Source organism: Eutrigla gurnardus (assembly GCF_963514095.1).
Source record: "Eutrigla gurnardus genome assembly, chromosome: 14".
In the NCBI taxonomy this organism is placed as follows: domain Eukaryota; kingdom Metazoa; phylum Chordata; class Actinopteri; order Perciformes; family Triglidae; genus Eutrigla; species Eutrigla gurnardus.
Genome location: NC_139937.1, coordinates 16,113,015 through 16,128,074, shown reverse-complemented (window position 1 = coordinate 16,128,074; position 15,060 = coordinate 16,113,015). Strand labels below are relative to the sequence as shown.

Here is a 15,060-nt window from a genome sequence, read left to right as displayed (position 1 = left end):
CGCTGATGGTCTGGTTTCTTTATCTAGGTCGAAGTATTACATTGAGACTATTATAACCAGTAAAAAAGATCCTAATTAGTTAAGGATAACTTTAATAAGGAATTTAAATGCATAGCTTTTACCTCTAATCGAGTGTTTTTATATTAATATCTTTCCTTTGGCTAAATAGGGGATTTGATTACTTCCAGTCCAAATGGTTGTAATAGTTGAATATAGCTTTAGCTAGATTTCATTGAAAAGCAAGAGCTGCTATCAATCAGACAGCAGATCTAAGGGAGACTTGTTCCGGAATAAGCTACGAGGAATAGTCCCTCCTCCACAAAGCAGCACATTAAACTCAACTGTGTGGAGGAAGAATGAATCAAAAGCTGGCCTGCTCAATGAAAAGCAGACAGTGAATAATCTGCAGATGATATTCTGGTTAGCCCGAATAATTCAGAACAAACAGCCGCGATAATCCTGAAGACTACGACACTTGTTACAACAAGAGATACAGTTCAGGACTGAAGCGAGAAGACACCGACATCAGATATCCGACACAGAAAATGAACATTTCCTTGCAGCTGCAGGATGAACACTGACTGCTGTGACATCCAAAAGACATCCAAAATGTGCCATTGTAAAGGCATGTTGTTTCTTGTATGGAGCTATTAGGCATTCCTACAGAGTGTGAGGAAACATGGTGGGAAACAGGATGATACCCAAGCACCTCAATAATGCCCAGCCGAATAAGGATAATGATAGACTAAATGGGATTATAATCATTGCACAACATTCCCACACAACCTCATATGGATCCCACGTGTGAGGGGCATTAATAAGAAGAAGTCTGTAATTTAACAATAATGTAATCAGCAGAGAGTGGTTGTGTGTGTGTGTTTTCAAGGCTCTCGTTAAGCTTCACAAATCCAACACATCTGAAGGTGTAGAGGATCTGTAAAAGCCTGTGACATAATCTATAATTCCATATTGGGAGTACCTGAAGAGCATAGGTTTTTGGTTTTCATTAAACCCCTAAAAGCATCTTGAAATGAGGAGATGGTGTATGTGAATAGGGGGCAGTAAAGACCCAATCTTCACAGGCAATCTCATGGGCTTACATGTTCATGTTAGGCTCCAATTGTTGAGAGGGAAAAAAAAAAATTGATGAAATATTAATGTGCTGGCGGCCTGGGAGTAACAATCTGGAAGTGAAAGATCCTATTTAGGAGTAAACAGTTCCTGTGATGCCTGCAGCCCATGGTTATATTTCCGAATAAGTGCTGCAATACAGTACAACAAGTACGGAAATTGCTTCCAATGGTCCTAAATGTGTTTTCGAATGCGGCGAAAGCTCTGTGTCTTAAACAACGTGGCCAGTAAATGACAATCGGAGAGAAGAGACAATCACAGTGGGCACAGCCTGAGGCACGGCAACAGCTGCTGTTAAAGCCTTCGCGTTAGGTCCTTTGGTTCAACAGAATGAAATGATAGCAGCAGCCGTTGTCATGGCTGCTTTAACATGCGTGTTGGGAACATGAAATGGGCAAGACGTTTATTTTTCAAATGCTAAAACAGGACAAAATAAAAGGATTTACAAAGAGCTAGTTGATGCGACGCTACCAAGCTTTATTAAACACATTGGGACATGTAAAAAAATCAATCAATGAAAGCAAGGCCGGTCCGCGAGGTCGCAGCATTCACGCTGCTGTTGATAATGTCGCTGCTGATTTGATACGAGGACATGCAGGCGATAGTGGGGACAGTGGTGGTCATTGTTGCAAGCACATGGTTCTGTAGTGAGAATTAGCAGTATTTCAAGTGGTTTGGGTCAAATGTCATGTTTCTATTGATCCATGCTGCGTGACAGTGAATGTGTGTGATCAATAACCACAGACTCGAACAATCAATTGCAACCTTTACATGAGAGCACATGTTATGATGAATAATGGGAGAGACAGGGCTGGAGAAAAAAAGCTCCCCGATGACCTCACCGGACCAACCAGGCACCAAAGGGGTTAGTGTGAAAGCACCCTTAGACCCTTTAACACCCTTATTAAAGGCAGACGGTTACCTCTCTAACAGTTGTGTAATGTCTCCTGTGAAAAAAATAACCTTAAAGGCGTCTCAGTTTGGGTTTTAACCAGCTACGGTTCTGAAATGTGAAGCCAATGCCGAAGTGCCTTAAACATGCATTCTCTCTGCTGGCCATAAGGGGGCATTTCCTCTGGTTGCAAGAATACATCTGATTGCATGGAAATCAGTTCACAGTCACTCCTCCACAGTCCAAATATGATCACTTCCGTTCACTGGTTGCAAGATGGCGACAGCCAAAATTCAAGATGGCGAAGCCAAAATGCCAAACTCGAGGCTTCAGAACCGTAGTCCACAATGGGGGAGGTCATGACTACGTCCACATCCAGTCTATCCTGCATGACAAAGTATGTCATGTTTCAAGGCATTTACCAGGAGAAGAATGAAAGATTCAAATGAGTTGCATGATGGGAATTGTAGGATCCAGAATTGTTGGAGCTTGGCCCTGAATAGTCCCTTAACTTTATGTGCAATCTCAAATCCAGGACCCCATCCAGAGCAGCATTATGGTCTCTTTATATCTTCTTTCTACATTTGATATATTATTCTCATTAGATTGTTTGTTTGGTAAATCTCCCCTGTAATGTTCAGTAATATTGACGCTTATGGACCTCAAGTTTCTGGCATCGAGCCGTTGTTTTACAGTTCCACCGGAAACCTGGTTTATTTGCGCTCGATGTCGTGTGTTGCGCGCGTGTTTGGTGACTCCCCTCTCCTCCTCCCGGAGCTGCGCCTCGCCCCGTAGCACCGTGATGCTGAGATCACTTCGGGAGGGCGGTGCAGAGGGAGAGCTACGTGTTGCTGCGCAGCAACAGATAGAAAGAGGAGAGAGAGGAAGAGAGAGAGAGAGAGGAATTCCCTCGCACAACAAACCGCGGCTTCCAGGGCGTGTATGTTCCTGTGACTCCCCAGAATTAGCAGGTGTGGGTCGCCGGATGTAAGGATGTAAGCACCCGCCTGCTACGGCCATATTCGAGGAGGTTACCGTACAATTTATTGCTGTCTGGAGGCAACATCACATTTGACAGCGCGCCGACTCCCTTTGGAAGAGACTTCCTCCTCCGCTGCCCGAGCTGAGAGGATCCATCAGGCGGAGGGCTCCGGGGGGGAGGCGGTGGGGAGGGACGGGGGGGTCTCTGCGTTTATTAAAGAGGCCACAACTTGGCCACGAACTGCAACGTGCCGTCCCCGGAGTTGAAATGCAGAGTCTTCTCGTCGGGAGGTTCAGTGAGCTGCTTTAAAGTAAGTTCTGTGTGCGTTTTGGTAAAAACAAAAAAAACATTGCTTTTCGTGTGATTTTTTGGAGAAAACACGTGGTTGGAACAAATTGCCTTTAAAAAGCAGGTTTGGCATTCAGTCTTTCTCTTTCTCCTTGTGCTGACTGTCTCTTCCTCTTTGTGTCAATGTGGTTTTGTCTCTCTTCCTCTCCGTGCGCCGTGCGTCTGCGTGTCCCCCCCTTCTCCAGACATGACAGGTCAGGCCCTGGGGAAACCAGGCGGCTGGGCTCACATGGATGACAACGCCGCCATCCGCATCAACGTGGGCGGCTTCAAGAAGCGCCTCCGGTCCGACACTCTCTCCCGGTTCCCCGAGACGAGGCTCGCGCGTCTCCTCCACTGCCGCTCCAAAGAGTCCATCCTGGAGCTGTGCGACGACTACGACGACGCGGAGAAAGAGTTCTACTTCGACAGGAACCCGGCGCTCTTCCCCTACGTGTTGAATTTCTACAACACGGGGAGGCTGCACGTCATGGCCGAGCTGTGCATCTTCTCCTTCAGCCAGGAGATCGAGTACTGGGGCATCAACGAGTTCTTCATCGACTCCTGCTGCAGCAGCGCCTACCACTGCAGGAAGATGGACCAGGACCGGGAGGACTGGGACGACCGGAGCGACGAGGGGAGCACCACGTCGTCCTTCGACGAGCTGCTGGAGTTTTACAGCGACGCCACCAAGTTCGACAAGCAGCTGCTCGGGAGCGCACGGAGGCGCGTCTGGCTGATGCTCGACAACCCGGGCTACTCCGTGGCCAGCCGCATCATCAGCATCCTCTCCATCCTCGTGGTGCTCGGCTCCATCGCCACCATGTGCATGAACAGCATGAGCGAGTTCAGCCTGTTGGACGGCGAGGGCGAAGCCACGGAGGACCCCCGCTTCGAGACCGTGGAGCACGTCGGCATCGGCTGGTTCACCCTGGAGCTGGTGGCCCGGTTCACGGTGGCGCCGGACCTCCTGCACTTCTTCGAGCACCCGTTGAACATGATCGACCTGGTGTCCATACTGCCGTTCTACCTGACGCTGCTCATAAACCTGGTGGTGGAGAGCAGCCCGGCGCTGGCCAACCTGGGACGCGTTGCGCAAGTGCTGCGGCTCATGAGGATTTTCCGCATCCTGAAGCTGGCGCGTCACTCCACGGGCCTGCGCTCCCTGGGGGCCACCCTCAGGAACAGTTACAAAGAGGTGGGCCTGCTGCTCCTCTACCTGGCCGTCGGGGTGTCCTTCTTCTCCGTCGTGGCCTACACGGTGGAGAAAGAGGACAGCGAGGACCTCGCCACCATCCCGGCGTGCTGGTGGTGGGCCACCGTCAGCATGACCACGGTCGGCTACGGGGACGTGGTGCCGGCGTCCATAGCGGGCAAGCTGACCGCCTCGGCGTGCATCCTGGCCGGGATCTTAGTGGTGGTGCTTCCGATCACGCTCATTTTCAACAAGTTCTCTCTCTTCTACAAGAGACAAAAACAGCTGGAGGTCGCCATGAGGAGCTGCGACTTCGACGAGGGGATCAAGGAGGTGCCCTCGGTCAACCTGAGGAACTATTACGCGCACAAAGTCAAATCCCTCATGGCGAGCTTGTCAAACATGAGCCGGAGTTCACCCAGTGAACACAGTCTGAACGAATCAATACACTGAAAGAGTCGCAGCAAGGACATGGGGTCAGATTGGGGGTGTGTGTGTTGGGTGGGGGGGTGGGGCTGCATGAGGAGCTGTCCAGGGTGCTGAAACCTCTGGCTGAGGGAAAGAAAAAAAAAAGATAAAATCCCACTTCCTTCCACTGGTGTCTGACCGTTTGCCTCTCTGTAACTCAGTGATATAGCGTGTTAATCTGTGTGTCAGTCACAATGACAAAGCAGGCAAATGTACAGGGCAGCCTGAATATGATATGTCACCGTGTATTATTATCCACCAGATAACAGGCCACATAAGATGAAAGGTGTGGACGGGGTTCCTGTAGTCCATCCTCCAGCTGTACTCGTCGTGATGTCTGAAAGTAACTCCAGCTGTATCTCTCCTCCGGAGAGAGTTGTTGATGTGTAATTGTCATGTTGCAACAAGATAACTTCGGATGTGTGCTTAAAAGCAAGCTGTATTAAAACCAAACGATGCACAACACACTTCCCCGCGTGTTTTTCGTGTGCGGGGCGGGAGGGACGGCGTCCGCTGATTGAGACGAGGCATAAAAGCCCGAGGAGGCGGTGACTGACACTGTATCTAAAACAGTTTGACAGGCACAGCAACAACCATTCAGGGCTGACATGTTGAATAGATCTACTCGAGGGTTGGGTTGGGTTGGGTTTTTTTTTATTGGCAAAGGCCTCAGCATTGTTTTTAATATGGGTTTCTTTCAGGTATTTATAATTAATAAAGGGAGACACGTTGACACATGTAAAAAGGAGATGTCAAAGAGTTCAAATTCACACACCGAGGCATCAATGGGTTTGTGGTTTTGTACCCTCCTCTTTCACCCGCTGCGTATTTGAAAAATTCCAAAAGGCACAAAGGAGTTCAATGTGCAGTGGTACGCGTCGGTCCAAAAAGAGACTGGTCCAGACTGCTTTGAAAACCACCGGTCAGAGAGAGCATCTCCAAACACAATGACTTTGATTTTAATGACACAGAAAGGCAGTATCTGATTACACTCTCCAAAAAACAGCCTGATGGAACAAAAACATCATTACTTTTGTTCCACTACTTCCAGATGCAACCTACGTCATAAATGTATTCTCTGGAGAAGTGGAGAATATAACCAGCCAACATGAATATTCCACTTTAAATCGCTATCGGCAACACATTTGTGTACACTGTAAAAACTTGTTTTTTTGGAAAACACAGCCCTGTGGAGCTCCAGGACAGAGACTACTCTGTCTGGTAAAATGAGTGATACCACCTGATAACTACAGCATTGACACCCGATTGATAGTCCTCCTCATAGGGGATCTTTTGAGTAGGAAATACTAAATTTGAGCATTTCAAGAGTATCTATCTTCCTTGTGGTGACGTATTTAGAGTGAAACAGGATAGGAGGCGGGGCATAACGTTCAGAGGAATTTGATTTCACCGTAAAAAAGATTAGCTCAAGACCTTCTCTAACTCTGCAGGGCCGAAGTTGCAGATCAATTGATGACAGATCAATTGATGATTGTCATAATATTAATGATTGAAATCGGTTGATACTTGTAAGCATAGGTCATACTGTTTTTTCCATGAAGGATAAAATATTTTGATTTCTTTTTTTCAGCATATTAAATAGGTGAACAATATCCTGCAGGGATGTGATCTAAAAGGGTAAAAAGGCATTTTTCATTTCAGCTCGACTTTAAGATGTGAGCTGTAAGATACCATTGCGTGTTGAGAATTCATTAGACCAGAGATCTTCAACAAGGGGGTCCGTGACCCCTAGGGGGTCGCAGAGTTGCAGCACAGGGTCCCCAAAATGATTTGATCCCAAACTTTCTTTTCTTTCAAAATTTAAAATATGTCCAAAAATAGACATTAACATTTATATAATATCTAATAAACAAATATACATGTTATCTGATGTGTTAATGTGAAATTGTGATGTAGAAATGCTAATATAGAATTACAATATGTTCTATAAATATATGAATCTGTCAACAATTATTATTTTAAAGGCTTCACATTGTATACATACATTACAAAGTACCTTTATTCATGTTACTAGGCTGCACTACACATAATGTTTGGCCCAGTTTAATAAGCAACTATCAGCCAAGGTTAGCCACGGTGAAGACCTCTGCATTAGACGGATACATGCCTTTTATTTTCTTATTGTTACATTCTACAAGTCATTTCTCTATACTCAGAAGATGAATAGTGAAGACAACCTGCATGCATCTCCCTGTTTCTATCAAGTCTCAAGGTGTGTGTGGAAAAAAACAGTTTTCTTATTCCCCAGGGACAGAGTGGTCACAACAAGCAGCTCTCAGAGAGCGCTCACTTGGCGGCATTGATTTCAGTTTAAAGGATAAAGAGTCATGTGACTCAAGTAGACACCAGCTCTAAAGAGTCAATTGTTTTGCCATGTGATACATCCATACAGTTCGCGGCATTGATTTCGGTTAATTCATTAAAGGAGCCTTTTTATTTTGAAGTAGAAGAATGATTTCCATATAACAGATGATTAATTCCTGACAAATCTCCACACCAAGATAGTTTTAGAACTAGTTTTAGACAGAAGAGTGCCCTGCAGCACTTTAATCACTGTCAGTGTTTTGTTCCAGATCATTCTTACACTTAAACTGTCAGTGACATCAGCAATCACACTAATCTGCTCCAGTGGTCAAGGGATAATTGGAAATGCATCGTCCCCAGATTAATATGTGTAGACAGGCAGAGGTATCGTTCACATCGGCACTCACAACTAATTAGTATGAGCATACAAACCGGCAGGCTGCAGCCCAGTGGATGTTACCTGAGCTACAGGAACTCCCCAAGGACTCCCAGAGACAAAAACAAAATGAGTTTCATGTGACCTTTTTTTATTTTTGCAAAGCCTATTTTTGCAAAAGCCTTATATATAAATCCAAAATTCTCAGCGAACGCCAAAGAGCTCTTGGGTATAAATATATAAATCATAACATTATTAGAACTCTGAGGTTTGATCAATTCAAGGACTGATTGGAGAATAAGCAAGTTGCACAGGGCCGATCTTTATGCACGTCAGTGGCAAGGACGTGTTCACATGGAAAGTACTAATGAGAATTTTGCGTATTACAGGTTGTTTTCAGAGTAATGTGGAGGAGCTCATTTGAAATGATATTTACCCTCAGAGGCCAATTATATCAGTCTTCTTTTGTTTACTCCTAAACCTTTAAAGGCCCCCCCCCCCCCCCCCCCCCTGTATATGAGTTCACAGTGACAGTGGGTGACATTTATCAGAGGCACACCAGAACAGTCAATCCTTTCATCTCAAGTAATGATAGGATTTGGAAGGAAGAAATCTACTGTTGTTTGTTGTAGTCGCACGATTAGTGGATTTGACCAACGTCAGAGTCTGAAAGTCAGGCCTGTGTGTGTGTGTGTGTGTGTGTGTGTGTGTGTGTGTGTGTGTGTAGGTCAGAGATGGAGTTGTCTAGACCGTCCACTGCCTGCTTTGGCTCGCCTGCATCATTACCCTCTGACTGTGGTGATAGATATGAAGAGGGCCCAGGGCCTGCCTGGCACACATCTGAGTACAGATGGCTTCTCAGGTCATTAGAGGAAGGCCATGGGAAAAAAAAAAAAAAAAAAGTCTGCTGTCCTCCTTTACACCGGTAACCAACAACACTTAAATCCAGTCCAATCCTTTCGATCATTAAGACCCAAATTTGTGAAGCTTTTAGAAGTGCGCTTTATAATCAGTAATCAATAACTGTTTTTATTTAAATGATAAATTACGAAATCAAAATGGGTATTTTCGATGAAAAAATGTAAAGTGCCTGGCTTTGTACGTTTCCTTTTACATTTCCTGTAAACATTGACAAGAGAGGAAGCTGGGGAATAAGAACTAAATGGTGCTTTTGTGTGTGTGTGTGTGTGTGTGTGTGTGTGTGTGTGTGTGTGTGTGTGTGTGTGTGTGTGTGTGTGTGTGTGTGTGTGTGTACACAAACACGCTCATCTCTAATGGGGAACTTATTAAAACTGGCAGCATGAGCGTCATCTCCAGTCTGCTCTGTATTGGTGATATCTGTTACTAAGCAGGCGTTCCGTGTTGTTGCACATTACCATCTGCTACTATCCTTTTGCTTTAAACAGTGTGGGAAGATTGGATCTTTTCCGTGCGCTTGTTTCTTTCTCTCCCCACACTTTTCTTCCTCCTCCCACCATGTCTGATCTGTGAATATCTCCGAAAATATCCTCTCATTACATGGATCACGGCATATCTAATTCTCACCTACAGATCTGACGCGAATGCGGAGTACAGGTACAGTAATGCTGTTGACAGAATGGCTGATCATATGCTGCTTTATGTCATTAGCGAATCTCAATCAAAGCCATGTTGGATTTTTCTTAATCAGGGTTATAAACATACATGTTTTGCTAACTGCTGGGCCCGCCCGTGTGATAGCTGTCTAGATTTTCACCAATGATCAAGTCATCATCTCATTGAATACTAGTTCGGACTGAAATCTGCATACAAACCATCACCATGCAGAAAACCTCCAGCAGGTAGACCTGATGTTGGCCCTCCACCAAATAGAACCTCATGATCATCAAAGAACTTCTGAAGGACATTATTGTTACTAAAATGGGACCATTAAAACAACGTCTTTTTAATGCAGCACTTTGTCTGCTACCATTAAATGACTCATCCAATCACAGGCAGACGTTTGTGAATGTAAAATCACAGAAGTGTTCCCACAGAATTTTTATAGGTAGCACAAAATGTCCCAATCCAACACTTAGAGCGTGATGTCGTCCCTTTTACCAATGAATTTTATGAAAGATCAACTCCCAGAGTTCCTGTTTAGACAACCGAAAAAGGATGGGAAATGCATTTTCATTTCGTCAACAGCCAAGAAGGGTAATGGTGTACTTTGGCAGTTTTGTTTGGATGGCAGAGAGGCAACAGTAAGTGCAACGCACTTTAATTATAGGAGCCTGTATATTTCAGGGCTTTGTAAGGAAAAAGCAGAGGCACTGAGCTGAAGCTATACATGCAAGTCAGATGCCTCACTGATTTCACAAAAGCTTACATCTAGGTAGGCGTTGTTAACTCTTACTATACCTATTGAGCTTGATATTTTAACCTTGACAAAAAAACAAAACGTTCTCTTACAGTGTTTGCTGGAGTGTCTGGAACTTGAGGCACAAGCAATTTTGTGTTCATGTCGTCTGCCTGGATACTCTCAGCTACAGTCAGGCAGGAATAAACAATTTAAGGACACACGTCTGACTTCTATGGACTGTATATAGGGCAAAAAGTACATAGAGTACATGACCAGAAATTCTAGATGGGAGCAAAACCTAAAATATGTTGAGAAAAATGAGTCCTACAGATTATCTGAAATGCCGGGTACAATTTTGAGAAGGGTCTATCTGAGGGCCCACCTCCTCCGTCGGACCCTTTCTGGTCCCAAGCTTGCAAAAGGAAGTGAGGTCTGAAATTGCACATCCACCAGAGAAGATCATCAGGATACGGTAGCATACGTTACGTTAAAAGTCCAACCCTAATGTTTCGATATAACTGATGTGTTGCCCAAACTTTTACATAACATTAGGCAGCAAATTAGTTTGCTGATGTTAGCTAGCCACACTCATATGACACTATGCTAATGCCGTTAGCAAAACATTTACATTAGTTTAAATTATTAGTTCGTTTTTGGCGTCCTTTTTTCCCGTTGTTGTTGTTATTGTGCTTCTGTTAACGCGATTGTACAAACAACATTAGCACAGCTAGCTAATGTTTGCTAACATTTGCAGTAGTACAGTAGCTTCTTGCTGCAACAACAAAAAACAGTAAAGATTAATTGTAGCGATTGTTCGATGTTGTTTAAAAGACACAATAAATGAGATGGATTTAATCTGTTATTCATTTGAGCATCAGGTTGAACACACACATACACACCAAGATGAGCTTTGTTATAGCATTATCATTATAGCTTTCTATGGGCCAAATATCACCTCATGACCTCTGAGATTGAGATGACATCTCTATATGTATATGTGACGTTGGCTGGTTGCTAGGGGAGAGGGAGGATATTGGGCAAGCACAAGGTCAATTTAAAAAGGAGTCCAGGATGAGGCTGTGGAGGAACACAGATGCACACGCACAGCTCAGAGCGTATTTCTCCGACACTGCTGCTCCCACAGGGGATACAGAGAGTCCGACAGACTCAGATTAGATCCATTATTGTGCTTTGATGGGTGGGAGACGGGTCGAGTCAAGAGGACAAACACAATCAGCTTTTTCCAAACTTCAGGTGGGAGGAGAAATGGTTGGGAGATACCTACAGATCACTTGTCAGTCTGTTTGTGTGTCTGTGTATTTGCATGTATATATGCAGTGGATGCTGGTGTGTGTGTGTGTGTGTGTGTGTGTGTGTGTGTGTGTGTGTGTGTGTGTGTGTGTGTGTGTGTGTGTGCGTGTGTGTGTGTGTGTGTGTGTGTGTGTGTGCCTGTGTCTCATTACGTCCCCCCGGAATCAATTTCCTCTAGGATGTTCCAAGGACGGCGGTGCAGACAGTTTGATTTGTAAAGCTTGAACAGAATGTGTCTGAGAGCAGTGGTCGTCCACCTGCGCCCAATCGGATGACGTCAATATTACCTTGGGGAAAAAAAATAATGTGGAAGGTCCTGCAGAAATAATACAAGAGATACAAGCAAAGGTGGAGGACTATCAAGCTGCATTCGAACCGCAAGGCTCCCAACACTGCCGAGCGTGATGGAAAATATCTGCAAGGTGCACAGAGGCTGCAATAATATTTTTGTAAAGGCAAAAAATGGTGAAATGATTTACCTCAGGCAATAACAAACATATTTTTTTATTCTAGTCAAGTGGAGAACAAGCAGAAGAAGGGCTAATATGTTGATCCTGAATCAAAAGGAAAATTCACTTGTTGGTGGATTGTTTCATCTGTGCATATAGGTGTCAGGAGACAATAATAAATTGCTGAAACTAGCAGGGGCTGTGATAATATATTGTTAGGCATGGTGTGAATATGATGCCATAATCAGTCTTTTTATGTTTCTCAGAACTGCAGCCCACTCCCTTTATGTTTTTCTCCCACTCTCCCCCTTTTTTCTCCATTGATCTTCCTGGATCATCAACTCGCTAAATACTAAGGGCTACAGTCATCCCTCTGTATTATTGGGGAATGGTGATAATTGCCTAATTTGCAATAATTGCAGTGTTGTACCTTGTCTGCTGGTTAATTGCCTTTGAAATCCACCTGGTGTTAGAATTATACTGTGCATAGTGGTGCCGCCACTCCAGCGGGACCACGCTGTCTAAATGAGACTGATTACAGAGACAAAGTTTCAGCCTGGTGCTGTAGAGTGGCTCTATGTCTTCTCTCAGATTAGCTGGCGGTGGAGGAGGTTTGTGTACTATAAGGGTGGAGGTGCCTGGTACTTCATCTGAGTCCATGATTGGACCGCTTGATTAATTAAATAAATAAAAAATGTTGCCCTTTTCCCAGAGGAAGTGACTATGATTGATCTGGGTAAATCTGAACATGAACAGATGGCTGTAGTTGGGATCTGTCAGAAACAGGAATGTTTCTCAAAAAGAAAAGGATTTATTTTACCCTTAATTTCTGATCATAACTGAATGAAAATAACCAAATTATTAACTAATTGGGCCCTTAAAAGAGGTCAAACAGAAAAACTCTACTTAAACAACTACTAACATGACATTGACTCAATGAACTGACCTATAGGGGTGGGCGGATTGATCCCTAAATATCGATACTACGTGTTGTTTTCGAAGATCAATTGTAGCATCAATAGGATCGATACCAGTTACAGTTTCTCTCTTCTAGTTGGACCCATTTCATTAAAGATTCAGTCTGTCGGACACAGGAATTGGAAAGTGATGCTGGGCCTCTCCATTTAAGTGGGCTCCACCCTCAGCCTCAGAGGACTGCAGCCGACATCCCAACTGAAAGACAAAATAAAAAAATGATGAACTTATCAAACTGATGGACAGAACAATGTAAACTAAGTACTGTATGTGTGACTAAAGACTGAAATCTGGCATCTGTATTATATACGGAGTGCAACTGGATGAACAATACCAAGTAGGAAAAAGTGGAAGCATGGCCATCACAGTGTCTCCAATTTGCATGCAAATTGTTAAGAATTTAACTACAAAGTGGACCAAGACGCAGTGACAGACAACACTCGACTTCAAAGTGAAAACAGGAAATGATTTATTGTTAAGTGGTTCTGAGATGACTGAGGACTCGGGGGGTCTGGAGGGTTCTGAGATGGCGTCGGCATTGGAAAGAAGCCATGGCTGGAGTGGAGTAGACAGTATACTTGCAAAATAACTGACTGATTACCGAGTACACCAGCTGTAATCAAATGTTATTGAATTGGAATGACCGATAATTTAGTATCTGTTCATTTCAATCATTTCCTTCAGCGCTTGGTGTTAACTGGTGATTACTAAGTAATGCATTTAATTTCCCCCAGTAATTAGATTGTACAATAATTACAGTTGTGTTGTATTTTTGGCCACTAGGGGGCAGTGCAACGGACTGTAAATGCAACATCTATATATTATCACGTTGTAAAGTACAACCATTCATTTGGAGACGTGGTTCTGTACTTCCGTTGTATCCATTGAACGGCATGCAGGTGATATTTCATCAATATTGTCTTTTTTGTTTGTTTTTGTATGGCTTACATTCTCTCTCTGCCCCATTCACACAAAGTGATGTGGCTTGTATTCCAGAGGAAGAGAGATAATGAGGAAAAAGAATATTAAGCATACAAAGACTGAGAGAGGGACTACAGTGTGTTGATTGCAATTTCATAAAAATAAAAAAAATTCTGAATTCAAGTGATAGGATTCACTCACTGGGTGCATTTCTGAAGGGCATCCGGGTGATGCAGCGACTCAAGATGAAAGAGGGACCAGCAGGGAGACGCTACCTCTTGTTAATCATTATCCCACTGGAGGCAACAGGGGTGAGAAGCTGAGAAACATCAGAAGAATACAGATGGATGGCTTCCCATTATGGATCATTATAGCTTCCTCTGGGCCAAATATCTGCTAATGTGTGTGTGCAACACTGTTGTGTGTTTTATTGTGCTTATTATATCTTGAAAGGGGTCGTGGCAGTTTAAAAGTTGTTAATGTAGCTTGATGTGATGTTTCTAAACATGATGCCTGTTTAATATTCAGATAAAGCAATGCCACAAATAACATTGACTAGTGTGTCACTGTGAGTGTGCAGTTGAACCATAGAGGCAACAGTCCTATAATTTAACTGAAAGATATCATGGTAGGCGGCAACCTCCGGGTCTGAAAAGTGAAGCCAAGGCTGAAGTGCCTTAAACTTGCATTCTTTCTGCTGGCCAACAGGGTGCGACTCCTCTGTTTGGAAAAAGAAGTCTTATTGTATAGAAGCATATAAGAAAATGATCCTACTTCACAGTAAACACTCTAAACATTAGTTTAAGGGTGACGTCAGGGTGACGTGGTCCACTTCTTACATGCAGTCTATCCATAGCAGTGGTTTAAAATACCAACTTGCAAGCTCTGTCACATCAAATAGAATCAGTGGTGAGGAAGAAAGAGGTGCAATGGAGGGAAAGAGGCAGAGAGCTTTGTTCACCCCAGACACTTCTAATCTATTCATCTGGGCTGCATGTCAACTCCAATTGAGCAAACACACCTAAGCAAGACTTTTTTCGTGTCCCGTGGAGACCGCCGCTGCTTGGCTGGCGCGCCCGTGTGCACACGTCTGAATACGCGTGCTCCGCTTTCCGATGAAGTGTCTCCCCAAAGAAGCGATCTGGATTCCAGTCACATCTGTGTGTGCAGCGATGCACCGAACAGGCACCTATACCCCCAGCTGCTTTACGGATTATGGAGAGTGCAGTGGGGTGAAGACACTACAACAGAAACCTACGGGTCCTTAAAGCGACCCACCTTAGGGGGGGGCTCCCAAGATGTTCTGGTCCGCGCTCTTGGGACCACCGGATGATGCAATGCTGGATCTGTGAAGCAGATGGTGGCGATTGCTTTCTGGAGAAATGTCA

The 15,060-nt window shown here is 44.3% G+C and overlaps 2 protein-coding genes across 2 annotated transcripts in view; one reads left to right on the top strand and one right to left on the bottom strand.

The window, feature by feature from the left end:
• Positions 1-2,957: 2,957 nt before the first annotated feature.
• Positions 2,958-5,010, top strand: kcns2 (potassium voltage-gated channel modifier subfamily S member 2). The gene is made up of 2 exons (XM_084026613.1): positions 2,958-3,315; positions 3,539-5,010. The coding sequence occupies exon 2, from the start codon at positions 3,541-3,543 to the stop codon at positions 4,978-4,980; it is 1,440 nt and encodes a 479-aa protein (XP_083882739.1). The 5' UTR covers positions 2,958-3,315; positions 3,539-3,540; the 3' UTR covers positions 4,981-5,010.
• Positions 2,962-15,060, bottom strand: part of LOC311024283 (polyadenylate-binding protein 1A) — a 477,590-nt gene continuing 465,491 nt past the window's right edge. The window contains exon 13 of the mRNA XM_084026612.1: positions 2,962-2,971. The gene's annotated coding sequence lies outside the window, so the exon portion shown is untranslated. The remainder of the gene's footprint in view (positions 2,972-15,060) is intronic.

Coding starts and splice junctions, on each gene's coding strand:
- kcns2 (XM_084026613.1), top strand. CDS start 3,541: ATGACAGGTCAGGCCCTGGGGAAACCAGGCGGCTGGGCTCACATGGAT.